The sequence below is a fragment of the Anser cygnoides genome, chromosome 7 (genome assembly GCF_040182565.1).
Source record: "Anser cygnoides isolate HZ-2024a breed goose chromosome 7, Taihu_goose_T2T_genome, whole genome shotgun sequence".
Taxonomy (NCBI): domain Eukaryota; kingdom Metazoa; phylum Chordata; class Aves; order Anseriformes; family Anatidae; genus Anser; species Anser cygnoides.
This window is the reverse complement of record NC_089879.1, coordinates 27,441,798-27,461,715: the sequence shown is the minus strand read 5'-3', so window position 1 is coordinate 27,461,715 and position 19,918 is coordinate 27,441,798. Positions and strand designations below refer to the sequence as shown.

The following is a 19,918-nucleotide window of genomic DNA, read 5'->3' as shown; positions in this document are numbered from 1 at the left end:
GCTACAGACAACATAACAGAATACCCAAAGCTCCTACCCATTTTCAGACCTGAATCCCATGAAACAATACCATAATGTACTACAAAATACTGCTTTCATACTCACGTAATGCTAGCCAAGAAGAGACTGCCTTCCCTTAAGTTATCTAACGAACCCCTCTACAACAAACCCAGGAAAAAAAATCCTTTGCAACAATACAAAGATCACAAAGACCTAGCATGTTCTATGTATGTATTTACAGTTCACTTTTTTTTTTTTAAAAAAAAAGTGAAACCAATAAAGACAGAGAAATTTAAAAGGTGTGTTCTCCTTGATCTTCCCCTTAAGTTGGATGGGAAAAAAAAAAAAAGAAGAAAAACTAATAATGCTATCACTGGACCCAAGCCAAAATACCTCAGACAGATTGCATCACTGCCAGAACAGAGTACGACTTAGGCATCAAGTGCTCTCAGATACTACAAGAGTAACTTTATACACTAGGCAGTGAAAAGCCAAAGAATGTAATTACAGGGAGCAGTGCTCGTTTTCTTACTAACTGTACTTAAAAATTCTTGCAAAAAGTAGTCCTAAACTTTCTTATACTCAACTAAACCAGAACAAAGACAAAAGAAATACTGCATAGAGAAGAATAAATTAGGATAAAAAACAAGGTAAGTTCTTAAATAAAATCACTCCAGTTGGCAGACCAGTTTCTCTTTTTTAGATAAATCTAGTTACAATGCGGTACACACAACAGCATTACATATAAATTGAAATTCCTATTTCCCTAAATTTCCTTAAACAAGAGGGATGTTAACACCATATAATACACATGCTAGTCAAGAGTGTGAAATGACTCTCCCTCAAACCTTTCATTAAATTAACCAAATTGTAGCAGAGCGGCATCAGGCTCTCAAGGAACTGCCTTTGGCTTTCTGATCAAAGGATGAATTCAAGTTCAACAATAGAGAACCTCTCCCCCAGTAGCACTCTAAAAACAAATGCACTAGACCTTAAAAAAAAAATCAGTAAAAGTAACATAACTCTATGCGCCAGTCTGGTGAATTATGATGGACAGCATAATCCAGTTTGTTTGCTGCCTATTTTTAGGCCAAGAACCAGTTTGTACACATATACACAAAATGCTCTATTTCTTAAACCAAGATATTTCAGAGGACCTCAAGACCGATAAATCTGGATCCAGGCTTTTTCACAAGCACGCTCTTTAAATCTTTTCCCAGCTATTGCACATATCGTGCACAAACCCTCCAGGATTAACACTGCTGGAGTTCACATTAGTCTGTCTTTTCCAAATCAGATTAATATACTCACTGCTGTTACTGCTGCTCTGTAACTTCAGCTTGCTTTTTTCTTTGGCACTCCGGCTAAGAACACCATTCGGTTTTACTTCTTCCTCCGCATCACCCTTTTTTTTCTGCAAATCATTTTGTTTCTTTTTGTAAGTTGGCTTGGGCTGCCGTTTAGTCCTTTGCTCTGACTTGCTCTCACTTTCATCAGAGTCTCCACTTTCAGAGCCAGACTCGTAAGTTCGTTTTGCTTTTCTCCTAGGGTGCTTATCTTCCTTCACAAACTTATCTGCCAAGATTTTACTATCTAGGTTATTTTGCAAATCATTTGATGTAGAAGCTATTAAATTGACAGTACATGGCTTAATAATTTCTGAAACACTGTTCCCTGAATTCTCCTTTTTATTAGTGTTTTTATCTTCCTCTGAATGTCTTGTTAGCCAAGCCTTTTTCAGTTTAGTGTGGTAGTTTGGCTGACTTGTCTGGGAAGTTTGCCCACTGCCTACAGAGTTTGCTTTGTTTATTGTATTGCAGACGATAGCACTGTCTAGGGGGAGAGAGGTTGAAAATGTCTGATTTTTCACAGAGTTGGCCTCTGTCTCACTGGTGTTACTACTTTTAAACTGAGCCGCAGCCAACGCTGCCTTGTGCTTTTTCAAATGGACGAAGTCGGTGGAGGTGGAGAATCCCAAGCCGGGCTGAGCAGCGCTGCCGGTCTTGCCAGGGGCGGGCGTAGCTGGCGCCGGGGCGCTGACCTTGCATTCCTGGGCCTGTGCCGCCACCTGACTTGCCGCTCTCGAGGCAGCACACTCCAGCGGCGCGCAGGCCAAGACCGTGTTCGATAAGGAGTAAGTCACTTCGGAGCTGCCCCAGCTTGACACGCTGGTAGTCGTAGCCGCTGATGCAGTTACATCCGTTTTAGTACTGCAGATCATAGTTGTGGTAGGGGTGACAGAACGAGGAACGCTGCCTTGCGAGACAGCTGGAAATTTCTTTTCATACTGTGTGCGAGCACTGTCTGAGTTCATATTTGGCAGGATGATTCTTCCAGTCTCTCTGGCTTCCGCTGTTTTCAGGCAATCTGCTTGATTTGTCACAGCTGAAGATCTCTCACTGGCTCGATCTTTGGAAGCTGACTGCATTACGGCTACGCTATCATATTTCGTGCTAGAAGGAGGACGCACAATAACAGATGCCGTGGCGGACTGCGACTTTCCGCTCATTCTTTCAACATGCCAGTCCGCTTTTTCGTTATTCGGGGCGTTGTTAGATTTCCACATTTCGGATAAATTCTGTTCAGAAGTGCCCTTGTAAACAGTCTGAGCTTCCTTAGGTTCAGGGACTAAAGTTGGTGGTTTCTGCAATTCTTGTATTTTACCACCACCAGCATTAACGGGTTGAACAGGAGTCAGGGTGGGAGGCGAAAGGCTGCTGTAGCTGCTTTCCTTCTTCTCTAGGTTCTGGTGCACAGGGGGGTGAAACACGGGGGCTCTGTGCAAGGCAGGCATACTCCGGAGCGTATTTGAAGATGAGACTGACAGCTGAGTAGGGCTTCTGCTGTCATTTCTAAAAGAACTGACTGAGTGAGACTGCACTGATTGTGAAAGCTGCTCAGATATCTTGCTTGCAGAGCCTTCGCTCTCAGGTTGGTGCTTAATTAAAGGGGGAGGTTTTGAAAGAGAAGAAATGTAAGAAGGAAGAGACTGGGAACTAGCTGCTGTTGAAGGACAATTAGTCTGCTTCTCAACATACGCACTTGAAGCTTCCTTGGATGGGTATGATCTCGGTGGTTCATTTACTACACTGTTAGACAAGGTGGTGAAATAGTTACTCTGCGGCAAGCTCTGTGGGACCGAATGCTTCATTTTATACAGTTCTGACACAGAGCGTTCTGCATCTTTCTCATATTTTACTGAATGACTTTTGGGACTCGAAGATAAGGATGTTACCCTAGAGTAGTTCTCTCTCTCTCCCTCCAGTGCCTTTATTTTAGCTGTAAAAGGAGCAACTTCAATACTTTCTTGGAGTATCCGTCTATGTTCTTCTTTGTATTTGCTCAGTCGCTCCCCTGTCTCCTGTGGTGGCCTTGGCAGCTGGTTCAACATTGGATCTGCAAAATGTCTCTGCATATGGCTCTCCTTTGCTGTCTGTGTTCTGCTTTGCTCCAACTCTGTCTTTATTGGTGCAGTTGTAACGGAACGTAAAGGTTCGATAAATGCTTTCCTCTCCAGCTCTCTGAAAAAGGTTACACAGTTTAGTCTGAATGTTCCACAACAAGCTGAACAGAAGACCTTTCTTCCCATGCTCTGAACAAAGTTATCTATTAACACAAAATAAACTTTTCTTTATATTAGGCACAATTTTCAAAAGTCTGCAGATGACTCAGGAACTCAAGTACCATTCAAAGTCAACAGGGCAGAGTCTGCTTTGCAGCACACTGACAAGCTTTTCCCTATCACAGGCACCCACATTTGCAAATAAACTAAAATGAAGCTAGAAGACAACGTCAGGGGCTGAAATACAACCTCTTGGACTGCACTCTGTTTACACTGTGCACACAGAGTTGGGACTGTTCAGCCTGCAGAAGAGGAGGCTTGGGGGGAACCTTATCAATGTCTGTATACACCTAAAGGGAAGGTGCAATGAGGACAGAGCCAGGCTCGTTTCAGTGGTGCCCGGTGCCAGGACATGAGGCGATGGGCACACTAGAGGTTCTGTCTGAACACCTGAAGCACTTCTGTGCTGTGTGGGTGACTGAGCGCTGGCACAGGCTGCCCAGGGTGGTTGTGGAGTCTGCTTGGAGATGGTCAAAAGCCACCTGGACATGGCCATGGACGGCCCTGCTCGAGCAGGGGTTGGCCCAAATGGCCTCCAGAGGTCCCTGCCAACCCCATTCTGTGAGTCTGAGTTAGAATAACAGTGCACTTACTCTTTGTGATGCTCTACTATACTTTTGGACAACGGTGGGCTAGAATGCGCTGCCAGTTTGAGAGGCCGAAGGGGATCTGCACTGGACGGTCGCACAGGAATGTGACTCAGTAACCCAAGGCTGTCAGCTGAGGTCACAGGGGTGGGCTGGTGTAACCACGGACTGGGAGTATTCTGTTAACACCAACACAGAAAACATCAGATTTCAACATAATCACGGGACCTTCAGCACAGTGCCACAAGAGGTACTGTACCATGTCCTAGCAATGAGCAGAGTACAGTAATTTATTTTAGTATCAAATCAAATACAGTAAACATAATTTATTATTTTAAATCACTTTCTGATCACCTGGAACATCTGATTATACTTCTCTCTAGACTTACAGCATACAAAGTAATTTACATATATTTCAGAAGTATTCGTAAAACAGTTTCCTATTTAAGTATTCAGTATGAATTGTCAATTTCTAGAATGGGATCTCAAGCTACTTCATCACAACTACCAAACCAATGACAGTCTGACAGTACTTTACTTCAGTTACTAATAAAAAAGACCATTAGCTGTTCAATGACTTGCAAGAAGGACTTCTTTTAAAGGAAAATACAGTTTATTATTTCTGGAAAACAATTTAATCTCCACGTAGGTAACAAGTCTCAATATAAGGGACACAAACATCTCTTTGCCACTTGGTTCCTCTCCTACCCCCAACCAAAATTATTAAGAATGATAATCCTAATTAATCTGCTTTATGTTGCCAGATATTTTTACATAGGGTAATTTCATAATCAGCACACTACTAATATCATACGGGTACACACCTGCCAAACTTTGCAGTATGGCAAAAGCACAGAATGCACCATTTTGTACTGTACACCTAAATACTTAAAAGCCTGGCAATGCAAGTAAACTTCTACTTGGGCATTTTCTCTGAAACTTGTAGAATAGCTCTGCAGAACAGACCATGAGCAGTTCTCAGGCTCTCTCCCCCCCTTTCCCTCTCCTGTTTGCGGCTTGCTTAGGAGAAATATGTGCTCGCTCATGGTCTGGGCTGAAAGGGAGGGCACTCTGTTGGGGAGTGCTGGTCAAGTGCTAGGAACAGGCATGGAAGAAAGGATGGGGACTAGAAAAAGCAGAACTCCCATTTACAACCCCAAAGCCTCTCAGTGCCACTCCACCCCTAATTCCTGCTATTGCCCAGTGCTTCTTCCCTCCTCTGCTCCTCACCAGTACATCTCACTCCTTCTCTCCAGCCTCGGTGACTCCCGAATGAGAAATGCTGCAGTAGAAGAGCAGCAAAAAGCTCTCATGGCACATGCACTCAATACAAAATAGATCTGCAGGTGCTACAACTTTGAAGTTCTCATTCCTAGACTTTTGAATATTTAAAGCAACCGCTTGGGTTTTGCACTAACAGTTTTAGTGCACACATTTGCTAGGCCAGGAGTTCCCACGCTGTGGCGAGTTCCCACGAATAGCCTGTAAGCTGTATTAAAGTATTATGCAAAAAAGACCCATCACCTTCTCCCTAGAGGAGCTAGGGAACATCTGCTTGGGCACCAAATGTTGCCCAAACAGCCCCATGACTCCACCTGCAGCCATCCACAGCCCAGCCCAAAGCCAGGAGCTGCCCCAGCCCCCTGCAGCCGCTTGGGAAAGGTGGGCTCGGGGGCACGCTTCCTCTAGCAGCTCAGCACGGCTCGGCCCTGAGCCGAGGGTGGCTGCTGCTTTTGTTACAGCTGAAACATGGATCCCTGTCTACGATCATGGCAGCCATGCAAACTCTTTCTGGAAACACCCATCCTGGGGTTCTAAGATGTATTTAAAAAAGGCCTCCAGTGCCAGAGCCAGAAGACAAGTCACCACAAGACAACTGCCACATATCAACATAATTAGAAAGCTACGTGCCTCAGTATGCATGGCTGCATACTTCAGGCAACCAAAGTGAAAACTGAGTCTATCCTACGTTCTTCAAAATGGACTTCAGTAGGGGGGTGGAGCGAGTAGCAACATGAAGTGATAAAAACCCACCTATAGTTTTCTCTTAAGGCTTTTCTTCCCTGCTGCATTTGACTTTATCACATTTTAGATCAAACTGACTTCGTATTACAAGGCCAACTCAAACTGAGTGTTTGGGAAAGACTCAGCCACAATGGTTTGGCTTTTCTCAAGAACGAGGCTGGGGAAGAATAGTTTTCCCCATGATGAAGAAGAAAAAAAAAAATCTTTATAACCATTCAGAAACTCCCAGCTTTGACGCAAAGGCTTACAATTTGGCAGAAGGACCACTGTCAGCGACATGCCTTTTGTGGTCCCTGTGAAAATCTGCCCAAATTAGGCTAAGTTTAAGCCTCTAAAATCAGTATGCACATGCTCAGTGGAGGTTTCATTGAAGTTGGCAGCAAAGCTCTCCAAAGTTTCTGTCTGTGCTACACATGCTTCATCTTAGGCTGTTCCTACAAGGTGCCTGCAATGAGCAAGCTGTATCCCAAGCCTGCAGAAACTGAGGAAAGTTTTTCTGTAATTGCCGTGTCTGCCTACCAACCAACACCATGGCACTGGGCACTACACTGAAAAACAACTGATTTCTCCCGGGGCTTCAACAGTTGCACTCAGTGCAGAGACAGAGGAATCTTCCTGACCCGAATACAGAGGAGTAGAAAGCAGAAGAGAAGGCAAAGATGTGTGTAAACAGGAACAGAGAGGGAGAAAAGGATATGCCAAGAGAAGGTACACAGACAGGTGCGTAAGGACAAGAGAAATTGGTATATAATGCACGTAAGATTTATAAATGCTAGAGTATTTCTCCTCAGAATTTCCCACTGGGTTTAGGACTCCTTCAGTCCCAGCCTTCCCCATTATCCCGCAAGCACACACAAAATTCCACCAAGTGGAAGACACAGACAACTGCTGTACCTCTTCTAGTACTTACCTCACCTAATGGTTTCCGTAATTTAAGATAGCAAACATTCACCCTGAGGACTTTAGGTCCCAAATACGCTGGCTGACCTCACTTGGTCATGAACTAAAAACAAACATTTCATCTTACACTAAAATATGTTGGAAATCAACGTTCGGAGAACTCCCTACTCGTGGCACTGTGAAACAACGGATACCACTGGATCGCCATTTCTAGTTCTACGTCTGCTCCAAACCACCTCCCTCATCATATGCTTGGTGATACGCTTGGCATGATCCAAACTGCTGAGCTTGTACCTAGAAAACTGCTACTGGAAGACACCAGCCTCAGCTAGACATGTACTCGAGAAATCAGCACAACTTACCCTTCTCAAGGAAGCCTCTGCGTTAACAGGAGTTTCCGGGTGGACCCATTTCGAGGAGGGCAGACCGAGTCCTGAGTAAGCATGTGTTCCGTTTGGATACTGCCAAATAATTGGATAAAGCCCTAGCTGATTATAGGAAGCAGAAGGATGAGCTTGTCCGAGAAGATGTGGAGACTGGTGTTGTAACATCTGTTGCTGCTGCTGGTGTGCTAATGCCAAATGGCTTAGGCTGCTAGCATGAGCAGTCTCTAGTCGCGGGTGGCCACCCAGCAAGGAGGCAGCAGGCACTCCAGGTAACACTGCAGGAAGTAGATGAGGGTGATGAACAGAATGGTGAGGTGCGGTACTAAGGGGGTGAGTGTTAATAGCGGACAAGGGAGTCTGAGTTGAAGACCCAGCTAGCAGATGGGATGGACCAGTTAATGCAGGATGATGAGCGTTTGGATTTAAACAGGTTCGGTGGGATGAGGAATGCAGAGGATAATTATGCTGATGCAAATAAGGTGAAATGTGATTAGTTCCTGTTTCTTGTCCAATCAGAGTGGGGTCCCTGTACACTGTGAAATGTTCATTCTTGTCAATGATAAGAGGACTTTTAGTAGCTTCTAGAGCACTAACTCTAGCTGGAACTGGATGAAAACTAGACCTAGGCAAATCATGATCAGTTTTATTGGCTGACCTTGTTAATCCAGTAGTATGGCTGTTTTGGGAACTAACCTTAGACTTCACAGTATCAGAAGATTGGGTGAATTTAGGCTTAACATCAGGTGACTTTGTTTTAGGATGATCAACTGAAGCACTAGGTTTGGACTTCACAGAATCAGGGACTGGACTTTGTTTACGCAGTTTACTCTCTTCTGCTAGAGAAGCTACATTTAACGAAGACATAAACGAGCCATACTGCACTTTTTCCTTTTCAGGATTTAAATGTTCATTTACTGGTAATGCTTTCACAACCCCAGGTTGTATCAAATCCATTTTGTTAACAACACAGCTAACCCAACTTTGATCAGCATCCTGTTTTCGTGCTTCAAGGAAATTTGCAGTTGCAAACTGCTGTTTTAAATCACTGCTGTGCGATTCTGTTTTCTGAACCGTTTGCAAACCAAAGGTACTTGCAGCATTATCCTGGCTCTCCTTTTCAGACTTGTTTTCATTAGTTATATCAACAACACATTTCGGAGTAGGAGGTCTGGGTACAAACTGCTCATTTTTTAATTCCGCAGCATGATGTTTTTCTGCATTGCACTCTTGAACATGTGGATCCTTGGAATTCTGTTCATATGGTGTTGGCTGCTCTGCCGCATGGAGTGAAGGCTTTTCCTGCTGATCCAAGACGGATGACTTCAGTCTTTCTGTCTCTTCACGTGTTTTATCCTCCTGTATTTCATCCCACGGAGACCGCCTATCTGTTAGTGTCTGCTCTGCTCCCTCAGTGGTTTGGGATTTTCCTTCTTCTCCATTTATCTTTGAAGTGTTCTTGCTTTTTAACTCATTTTCTGAATTTTGCTCTGAGGACGAATCTGTTAATCTTTTATTTGAAATTTCTGAGTCACTGCTCTCAGAGTAATCTGAGATATTGTCTGTCCGCAGTCTCTTCATATTTAATTTCTTTTCATCCTCTTCAGGTTTTCTTCTTTTACTAAGGAAATGTTTATTTTTGTTTTTGGGGTTTTCTGTAAAAAACAAAAACACGTCTGTCACATTTTCAGGCTAGCACTGTTTTAAGCAGCTCTCCCCCCCTTTCCAATAACCGTTCTCACCTCCTCGACCTATGTAATCATATCTTTCTTCCTTCATCTTCTCTTCATCAGGCATGCTGCTATCTGAGCCTTTCCTCTTATTTGGCCGAGTGTTCCTCTGCTGCTGGTGCTGGTGAGAATTCTGTTTTGGTGCTGCAGTTTGGGAATTCATTGCTGGTCTGGGACTATTTGCTTGTGCACGTGTATAATGACCCTAAAAATAGTTTTGTGATTAATAGACTTAAATACAATTTTAAGCAGCAACTTTAAACATGTATTTTTAATATTCACAATATACAAAAGTATTGAGGTAAAAAGATAAATGTATCTACGTGAACTGTGTTGCTGTTCTGGTTGGAACGAGACCGCCGGCGTGAAGTGATGCCAATATTTTCACCTTTCAACAAAGAGTGAACAACATCATCTAGAAAGGTCATCTGAACCATAGAAGGATCAACATTCTGAGGTTCTAACACCTGGTTATTGAAAAAAGGGAAAAAAAATAATAATGATCAGCATATGTTCAGACATATCCAATCTGTATTTTCTGTATCAGTATTCACCAGTCTATGTTGTGTGCTCAAGATTAATTAGAGAAAAGCCTACTTAATCCTCACAAGCAGAACTGAGATGCCTTCTCAATTCTCGGAATAGAGTAAAACCAAAGCAAACGTTATCTTTACGTTTCATGGTAATGATAACTTTATTTTTTTCCCTTTTTTATTTTTTAAATGCCACTGCTTCACTGCTCCTTCCCTCACATTGACCTGAAAATTTGAAATTAAAAGATACTGAGCTCTTCGTAGGGGGTAATCCTTAAGTAGCAATTAAAATAAACAATTGTTTTGTAAAATTTACTGCAGAAACATACTACAATATTACTTCCAAAAGAAGTAACTGCTGAAAGAACGGAACCAAAACAACTAGAGAGAACTCTAAGAACAGGAGACTGTTACTAGTGAGGGATGATCTTTCAGAAAGAAGAAAATGCTAAACAGATCTTTAACCAATATGCTGCAAAGTGAAAAGATTAATATTTGGGGACAATAATTAGAGCAAATGAGGGTAAAGAATGGACTTCAGCATTAGACTAGTCTTAATTTTTTATTGTCACACATGATTTAGTCAGTCATTTCAAGGCAGATGGGTCATTTACTATATTAATGTTGAGTCATTACTCTGGCCTCCTGAAACAGAATTCATTACTGCCACTAAAAATACCAGCATTAATTCTTTTTGTAATGTCAACTTCAGAAATACAACTAAAACCCACCATAGTAAATGCAAATTAGGGTGGCAGTAAATGCTTAATTCAATAAATGGTGGAAAGCGGATATTTCAATTGCTTGGAAGAAGTAATTTTTACTGCAGCACTAAAGGATTTCAGCAATGAGAGAAGAAATTCTCAACAGAGCTGACAGGGAAGACCAGTTCTTAAAACTAGATCACTTTACTTCAAAGACTTAGCTAGTCTAATAGCAACAACAGAAGAAAAGCCAAACTGTAGGGCTGGAATTAATCATATCATTGCACAAACATTCAGCTTCAGGATGGCATTAACTGCCAGTCCAGTGCAAAGTCAAGCTGAATTTTCAGCAGAGGAAATAGACATGCCCCGATGGAACTGATAAGTTCAGTGCTTTCTAGAGTACCACCAAAAAATGGAAAAGCTCCCAGCACGTAGTTTATTTAAAGCTTGTTTTCCAGGCATCACAGAGTCAAACTCACCTGGTCATTCATAACAACCATAGTGCGGGTGAAGAGATCATGATGAGTAATGATCCCAGTGAACCACTGGGTGGCAGAATCCTGTCTGTACACTCTCACCCTATAACCATTTAAGGAGTACGGACCTTTAGAAGGGGAAGAAATGAAAAAAAAAGCCATTGAGGAATTCAGCAAAAAAATGTATTAATAGATTTTCCTCGGTTTTTAAGCTTCATAGCAATCATACGATGTGAATGGCATGGACAGCAAGCTACAAGGTATTCTGGCACAGCACTGCCTGTGGATTTTACTTTTACTGAGGAAGACATTTTGAAATGCAAATGGTACGTTTTAAGTATGCTTTAAGGTCAATTATGCCAACATTTTCAACATACAATTTTCTTATCTAACTAAATCTTTTTGCAACCATAATGACAAATGATGGGAAAATTCCTGCCTACAAACAGCAACCATACAAAAGTAATCTGAAAGGCAGAAAGTGGCAGCAGCAGGTTATACAGAAGCTATTTAATAGGCTAGTCACATGCACAGATGATTTGCTGGCAAAACAATTTAGATCTTGGTGTTTAGGCTCTGCATCTGCCAAGTCTTTCCCATAAGTGACCACAGAGCTTCTCTCTATTACAACAGTCAAAAGGCAGCTGAGCGATCCAAGCCCTGCTATGGCCCCACAAAACATTCAGGAACACACACACTAGTAAGACTTCTGGAGATGCTGTGCCTTAAAACAGGAGCTAAAAAAAGCGCACACAAAGATCAGTTTAATTCATCTCCAAGAGCCCATGGGGAAGGGATGAGATGGTATGACACAATACTCATTTTAGAGTTAGTTTTGAGACCCAGAAATCGAAGTTCCACGGTTTTATTCATGTTCGGTGTCTCACTCGACCACCAGGACAGTAAGCTCCATCGCACTTGGTGTTTATACAGCGCTTGGTTTATGTAGCACTTCATGTGACCAAGCATCACAGTCACCAAGTTCAGTTTGCTGTGGTTTTCGCTACTTCCGCAACCAAACCCTAGGTCAGGCACACAGGAACTGAAGTAAAACCAGTCAGTGTCAACCTAGGAAAAGCCTAGCTTAAAAGACTGCCGGCTGCTCAGCAGCACAGGCAGGACAGGATTCCCCTGTCTTTCCTGACAAGCGGTGTTGCTGGCCCCTGCCCAGCAAGCTTTAACACCTGGAACACACCAAGGGACCTCGCAGGTGACAGCTTTCTCCACTAAAACACCCATGTGCACACTTCCGGGTCTCTTATGCACTCTGCACAACAAAGCACATGATCATAAAGACTGTTTTCGAGGCCAACATTTAAGAGGTCAACAGTAGTGCAAGACAGGATTAATTTAGACATTTCCAACGTGTTCTCGAGGCTGAATTTAGGAACCTTAGCAAGACTTTATCTAGGTTTTCAAACAGCTGAGAGGAACAGAAACTCCATGCAATGGCAACCTTCTTCCACCCACATCCACATCATTCACTGCACCGCTGCAAACTCGAGCCCCACTAAGCCATCCGAGCTGCTGCACTCAGCTCACCCCCAGAGCACATTGCCAGCTACACAGACAAGGCTCAGCGCAGCACCAGCGCAGTCTCTGCCTCTTACAGACACGTATGGGCAGAAAAAGAGCAAGAATCTAAAAGCTTATGTCTCACATTCCTGGTCTTGGACTAGACGGGGTTCCCGTGGGGACACATTTCCTGATGGCTTCTCTCCAATCCTTATTCTGAATGCCCGTGCAAAATGCCTCCAGCTCAGCTCCCACACTTCTGTCTGACCCAACCGCATTCTCTGTGTCTCAAGCTTTTCACAGCTGTCCCAAAGCTCTGCCTCACACAGACAAGTCTCCGTTAACTTCTGCCCGTGTCTTTTCATGCAACGTTCCCATTCCTACTTTCCGATCCCAGCTCTTCCTCTTTTCCACCCTACTGCTAATTGCACAACAATTTTCAGTCTCAGTCTCTTGCTTAACCAAATCCAGCCTCTCCTCCCTCCCCAGCTTCTTGTCTCATTTTAGCATTTACGATTCCAGGCCACTGGCTTCCAAGTCCTTTCCCAGTCTTCTCAGTTTACAAGCTCCATCCCTCCCTTCTCCATCCGCTGCCAGCTTCTCTTGTATTCATCTGCACTGACCCCGTGCCAATTTCTTCCCTCTTACTCCTTGTTCTAATCTGTGTCTGTCCTTCATCCCAGTTTTTATCCTATCTATTTTTAAAACAGACTTTATCTGCCTTTAAAAACTGGGTGTTTTTCTTTTCTTACGTGCTGCTGGGGTATCAGGAAGGGGAAAGATTAAACTGCGGTCATGCGACACAGGACAGCCCAGCCCAGCCACAAGCAGCCATTACAGGAAAAGCCTGGCTTTGTCTCCGGCCCCTGGCTGAATCATGTTCAGCTACGCATTGTTGAAACAGCATGTGCAGCACTATCAGGAAGTATCTTCAGGGCCGAGGCACACACAGTGTTTCAAGAAGATTGTTATATATTCAGCCTCAGAGATTGTAGTGATAATAAACCTAATATGGAAAAAAACCCCTAAGATTTTAAACGTTAAAAATCAAAGACACTTTACCGAGCAAGTTCCTTGAACTGGTTTTATTTTTCCCCAAAACTTTCAACTTAGCCAAGTTTGGGAGTTGTTTGTTTTAAACAAGGAACGAACTGCTTTCCGGCCAACCTCCAATCTCTACTCTGAAGTGTGCTGCATACTGCTATCCAAGGAAAAGGTCACCTGGACCATTTTTTTTCCTTAGTCTCAATTCTTGTAAGTAAATGGACTGGTTTTGACTGAATTACCCCCTCCTCAAACTGGTGTGCTCCTTTCCAAACATTCAGAACCAGACTTTAATGTTCTTCTCCAACCCTCCTCTCCCAGAAATGAGTTTAAAGTGGAACAGTCACATTAGAAAATGTGACTGCAAAAACACTACGATATGAGATGATGACTTCAGTCAGCATCAGAGCCAATGAAGAAAAGGTTGGATACTAAAAACGCTGTAGAGATTGAAGTAACCGAGTATGGCAGCAACCTTCGCAGAGGGGTTTGATGAGGGCAGAACTGAAAATGCTGCCCAAGCTGCAGGGAACAGGAAAATGGTGATAGAGAGGGTGATGAAAAAGAGAATGGAGGGGAGGAAAAAGGACGGATTACATGGCTAGATGACAGCAGCTAGCACTACGAGAGAGATCTGTAAATCACTGAAAGGGTTGTGCAAAATGCATGTCCTCCTCATCTGGGAGCAGACTACATATGCCAGGAGAAGGTGAGAGCAGTCCCTGCCAGCTGACCAGCACCCTTGGGGTGGCTGGCACGTCACTGCCCATGGGGGCACGTCTTTCCTCAGGCCACCCCATGCCATGGGAAGTAAGCAAGGGGATCTGAAGGGCAGCTTCTCTGCAGATGAGGAGAGATGGTCTGTCAGGACACCATTTGTTTCATCTCTTCGTCTAAAATACTCCTACTTCGGTGCACTTGGAGCATCTGTTCCATACATTTTTATATATATATATATACACACACACACACACACACTTACACACACACACACATATGACAAAAATACAGTTCCTGGAACAATGGGATGCAAGTGAGTTTTGTGTATGATGTGTTGGCAGTTTCAATCAGATGACTATTTTGATGTGGCTGGGGCTTTGCTGAGGTACTGGTTCTGTACCAGAGTGGACAGGGCTCGTTATAATTGTCTTTTTATTGTTACTCTAATAAAATACAATGAACAAGCATAATCTTAGTTTCCTTTCCATACAACCCTAACTTGATTTTACATCACCTCCCAGTCCAGTTTTGGCTGCAATTCTCATCAGACTATTAATTCACGTTGTAACTGATGATATTAAGATAAAATCTAAAATGACTAATGCTGACATACCAACTCGCTATCTACACAGTTCCGTGCATTGCTTCTTCAGCATCTTTTCACTGTGGCCCATAAGAAAAAATCATATCTAGGCAAATGAAAAGCTCCGCAACAGGGAAGATGAAGTTGTGGGGTTTTTGTTTGGTTGTTGGTAGTTGTTTTTTTTTTAGTACTGTAACTTCGGTATTATACTTACCATATTCGTTTGGCCTTCTAACCTTAGTTTATCAAAGAAACCTGACAAGCAAGCAAACCTCAGTCCCATCCTTAAAATACCAGATTATTTACTGCTGCCTTCCCAAACTTAATTTATAGAGTGACTGCTTAAGCATTTTTGTCCCACAGTTGCTTTACTGTTGAGCCAGGGATTTTAGCCCAGACCCACAAAGGTTAGCTTCTGTCTCCCATTGCTAGAAAAGCCTCTGCAGAGCTGGCTGTCTGTCAGTTCTGCAGAAAGTTAATGAATACGCTGCAAACATATATAATATTTAAAACGTTAGCAAGACTGAACCAAAATAATATATTCTAATTCACACTAGTTTTCACGTAACTTGTACCTATGCTGTAAAAATTACATGTTTGCTGTAACCTTTCAGCATCAGAATTGAGTTAAAAATTGTAACTGGTTTGAAAGATGATTTTCAATTGGGGCTGGGTCAATCTGAAAGTATTCACCTGTGATAGAACTGTGAAGAACCAGAAACAAATAGGTATCTGAGAAGTTATCACACAGAACAGTAACACTAACAGCGCAAATAACAGTTTTACACACACTAAAGAGGGTGTGGTTTCCCTTCATACACTTCACAACCAATGTTATAAAACATGTACATTAACACTAATGATATTCAGCTGTCCTGTAATCACTAAGACATCAAACAAGTCAAGTACAGTCTGAAGAAGTCATGCACAGCTTCTTACATAGTCTTGTTTTCTCTTTTGAACAAATACTTCCCAAAGCACCAGGTTAGAAATATATTCTTCATTATACCACAAACACTATGGGAAGAGCCCCACGCAACTAATGGCCTTAAACTAGCTAACACAGAATAAAAATAACACAATTTCCCAAATAATTACCTTGCATAAAAATCTCCTGAACCTTTTGTTCCTTTACCCAGGCTTTTACTTCCTCATGTAACTGCGGGTTATCCCTGAGAACTGGGTTTAGACTGTCTACGTCGTCCTAAAGTAGAGATTAAAAAAAGAACCATATGTTATGTTTACTTGCAACATTTCTGTTTATTTTCCTAAATATATTTTAGAGTACAATATTAAGTAGCTTGATGCTAATTTTACCGATTCCCTATAAATTCCCGTGTTGTCTTCAGAAAAAAGCTTTTCAGTGCAACATAGTGCTAAAAGTTATTTCATGGGAACACAGTATGTCAGATCCTGCACGTGGCCAGACTTGTAAGCTATTAATAGGATCACACTTCCAAAAATACTGTCTTACTACAAGCTAAAAATAGCCTATAAAGACTTCAATGTTTACAGGTATGCAGAAGGAATTAAGCAATGATTAAATGAGTCAAAATTTTTTTCCTTGTTTTGCATATTTGTAAAATTTAATATGGACATATTGAGCATAAACACAGACTAAAAAACCCACAAAGATAATGCATAAGAGATACCTGTATAGCAAGAGAAACAAACAGCATTACTGATTTTCCAGAGGTAGGCCTTTGTTAATTAGGTAATTTCAAGTAAGGCATGCTTTAATTTTTATCTCACTTCTCCTGGATTCTCACTCGCTATTTCAGTAAGACAAAATCTGGGAAATTAAGGCTTATTTAGCAGCACCACCCTTGTAACAAGGGAAAACTAGGTACAAAACCCATCTCTGAAAGCATGGCTTAAATCATCATTCGTCACTGGATTCTTTGCATAACTACTTCTCAGAACTTCAGAGAAGATTTGCTATTTCTGCCTTTGAGGCTGTGGTAGAGAAATAAAGCTGCACTGCAGCTTGGTGCCTCCTCATGCAGAAGGCAGCCTTGGAAATCCAGGAACATTCATTTGTGCTGAGAGAAATTCAGACAGCTAAAATAATCAGAGCGATTCTCGACATACAAAATGTAAAATGTTTTATCAGTACTGCAGCTGAGATCAAGTAATTTCTTTCCTTGATCTCCAACAAGTTCCTTGATGTTTCACAATTTATTATGAAGAGCTCTAGCCATAGAATATGAAGATACAAGCAACACTCAGAGAATCATGCATTGCTGCCAGGCCCTCGAGTGACATGAGCAATTTCTCTCCATTCATCTGAATGAGATTATTCCTGCTAACTCACTGATCACAGGATGTCTATTTCAAATTCAAAATTCACTTCCTGACACTTGAAGATTTGCTGTGCTCCATTAGGAGAGCGCATCAACGCTTTGGCTATTAGAGAAAATGACTATCTTTCCTCGTGCTTTTGAAAAGGATACAGCCTCAGATCCAAAAGGAACGGTCACAATGATCTTTGTAGTACACGTCATATGGAACAAAGTAAAAGTGAAGAGGAAGTCAATGGGGCCTCCACCACCAAGTTAGAAACACTGACCAGGCAAGTGTGTTGCTAACTCTGTCAGAGGCACAAGAGGGTCCACACCAGAATTTATTCAAGAATGGCAGACTAACAAAATGCTTCCTCTCCTGGGGAACCTGAAATGAATATATTAGCTGTTTTATTTTCCTTTGCAAATCCGTCTTTGGATTGATCCTGCATACAGAAGTAACACCGCCACTGGAAAGAGGGAATGCTTTGCCAGGGGAGGCCAGAAGGCCCTGGAGCTGGGTGGCGACCAACCTTCTGTCCTCCTTCCCACGCACTCTTTTGCAGTAGCTGCGGGAGATTCCCCTACTGAGTTTCACCCCTCAGATCCACAAACGTTAGGGCTAAGCAGTGGTCTGACGCACTGCAACACTGGAAGTCTAGCTGACCTAAAAATGCAAATAACATGCAGAGCTTGTACATTTTCAGTAACTACTTCAGTTCCTCTAAGAAAATCAGTATCTTTGTTTCAAGACTACACACAGTGGTCAGGTACCCTGAAATCAGACCCGTTACACTAACGATATTCTACTTTCCTGAGTTCTTTATGCAGTTTCTGAGTCTTTACTTTTTCTTCTAACACATTACTTTTGATTAGCCCTGTTTCTGAAGGCAAAATACACCGCTGCTGTTTTCTTTTTTAGATTTCACACCCTTCCTAACCGTCTTTGCCTTCTTTGAACTTAACACTGAAGATACTGGCGAACCTTCTGACAATACTTTTTTGTTCTGTCTCCTATTCAGACGCATGACGTACTGGTACCTTTGATTGAATGCTTCATGTGAACACTTAGAAAAGGAGACTGCAAAGTCCACTTTGTGTTTCTCTCCTCATTCTTGGAAGAAGATGAGCTCATGTCAAACATGAGCTACAAAGAGCACTAAAGAGGTTGAAGATCCATTACACAGACTGCACACAGGTATGACTCGGATTATGTAGAGGACATCAAAGTGAACCTAAGGTTTCTGAACACCTGCACACACAATACACGTTTAACATGTCATCAGTCACCGCGCTAGAGGAAGCGTCTTGCTTCTAGATGCTAGCATGCTATGTACTGGTCAATGGAAATCAGAATAGCAAAGCGAAGTTGTAAGTGACAAGTGAAGCTCAATACCAAGATTATTAAAAGACTCCTGAAATCTCGAAATATGCTTCTTTTGTGTATATATTACCTACATCTATGAAAACACATGTGCCATGACTGATGTTTTTTTAACGTTAGTCTTAAATTTAAAAATCTAGAAATCAGCAAATTCATTACATAATATAAGGTGACGGCCTTAAGCAAATGGGTTTACTGCATACCCCAAACTTTAGCAAAACCAGACAGGGCAATGAGCAGAAGGCTGATGACTCGCAGTCTCCTCTCTGTTGTAGAACTGAAGATGAGCAAATGACTCCTCTGCAGTACGCAGTCTTTTCCCTTAACCTGCACGTATGTTGTTCAAGAAAATACAACTCTTGTCTATTGACTTAAACCTTGGCAATTAAGACTTTCAGTTTTCCCTTCCTTCTTGGCTGGACTGGAAAGATCGACAGACTAACACACAGAAGAATTAAATGCCCTGCAGGGTTTTCCTCTATAGCATGTTCCTCATTTGAAATGAGTTTTATTCGCAAAAATAAATATGGTGCCTCTCTCAGACTAGTTTTTCTACAAGTTTTGGAATATATTCTCCACAAAGATGTTAATGCTGATTTGAAGCCCTTATGAAATGCAAATCAAAATGCAAATAAATGGGACTGCAATTTTATTTTTTAAATATACTGTAGAATGTTCTTTATATACTTCATACAGCAGTGGTCCCTGCTCCAAGAATGACTATATACTGCACAGAAGACAAAGGGCTTATGGGCCAGAAAAATACAGTAGGAATAACTCTTCCTGCCCTCGTGGAAGCCAGTCACATGAAGCAATACAACTACCTGAAGTTTGCCAACCTATGGCAGGTCTTACAGATCTCTGCTGCTATTTTATTTTGCCTTCTTTCCAGATTGACAGAGGAATTCACTTCTGGTGGAATGGACTTTTCCACTTAATTATCTGAAGAATACTTGAATCTGCCTCAAGTCTCTTAAGGTGAAAATTCTCAGGTGCTGGCAATGTGCTGGACTCCCGGAAGTCATAAGGAGCATAAAGAATGAAATTTCCCCAAATAACTAAGAGATCCAGTGTTTTTCTGAGTATACCTATTCTTTCTTCTGGTGCATTAGAGCAGAGCAAGTTGGAAGCTACAGAGCACACCATCAGGTTAAGATACCATAATGCTTCAACTAGACCCACTGCTCACTCCTGGCAGGAAGCAGAAATCTTTGTTTGGAGAAGCATTTTCAGAGAGTTTATTTAGACAAACACAAGGTATCATTCAAAGACACAGGTGAACAAGTACAGATCACTCACAGCGCTTCTAAACTCCTTTCAGTCACAACTCAAACAGGAATTTCAAAGCAAGTATCCACAGAAAAAACAAGTCAAAATCTAAATACATAGAGAATTCGCCTTTGAGCTCCATCCACAAACAAAATACT

At 42.1% G+C, this 19,918-nt stretch overlaps 1 protein-coding gene across 7 annotated transcripts in view; it reads right to left on the bottom strand.

Moving 5' to 3' along the window:
* JMJD1C (jumonji domain containing 1C) overlaps window positions 1-19,918 on the bottom strand; it is a 158,671-nt gene that overhangs the window by 23,336 nt on the left and 115,417 nt on the right. For 5 of the 7 annotated variants that reach the window (XM_067001093.1, XM_048069480.2, XM_048069490.2 and 2 more), the window contains 7 exons: window positions 15,924-16,029; window positions 10,967-11,091; window positions 9,571-9,714; window positions 9,260-9,452; window positions 7,497-9,172; window positions 4,216-4,388; window positions 1,312-3,521 (listed from right to left, as the gene is read on the bottom strand). In XM_067001093.1, the coding sequence (XP_066857194.1) occupies window positions 1,312-3,521; window positions 4,216-4,388; window positions 7,497-9,172; window positions 9,260-9,452; window positions 9,571-9,714; window positions 10,967-11,091; window positions 15,924-16,029 (4,627 nt within the window). Of the gene's footprint in view, window positions 1-1,311; window positions 3,522-4,215; window positions 4,389-7,496; window positions 9,173-9,259; window positions 9,453-9,570; window positions 9,715-10,966; window positions 11,092-15,923; window positions 16,030-17,139; window positions 19,470-19,918 lie in introns of those variants that run through there. The other 2 variants (XM_048069479.2, XM_067001095.1) reach the window with 2 other exon arrangements.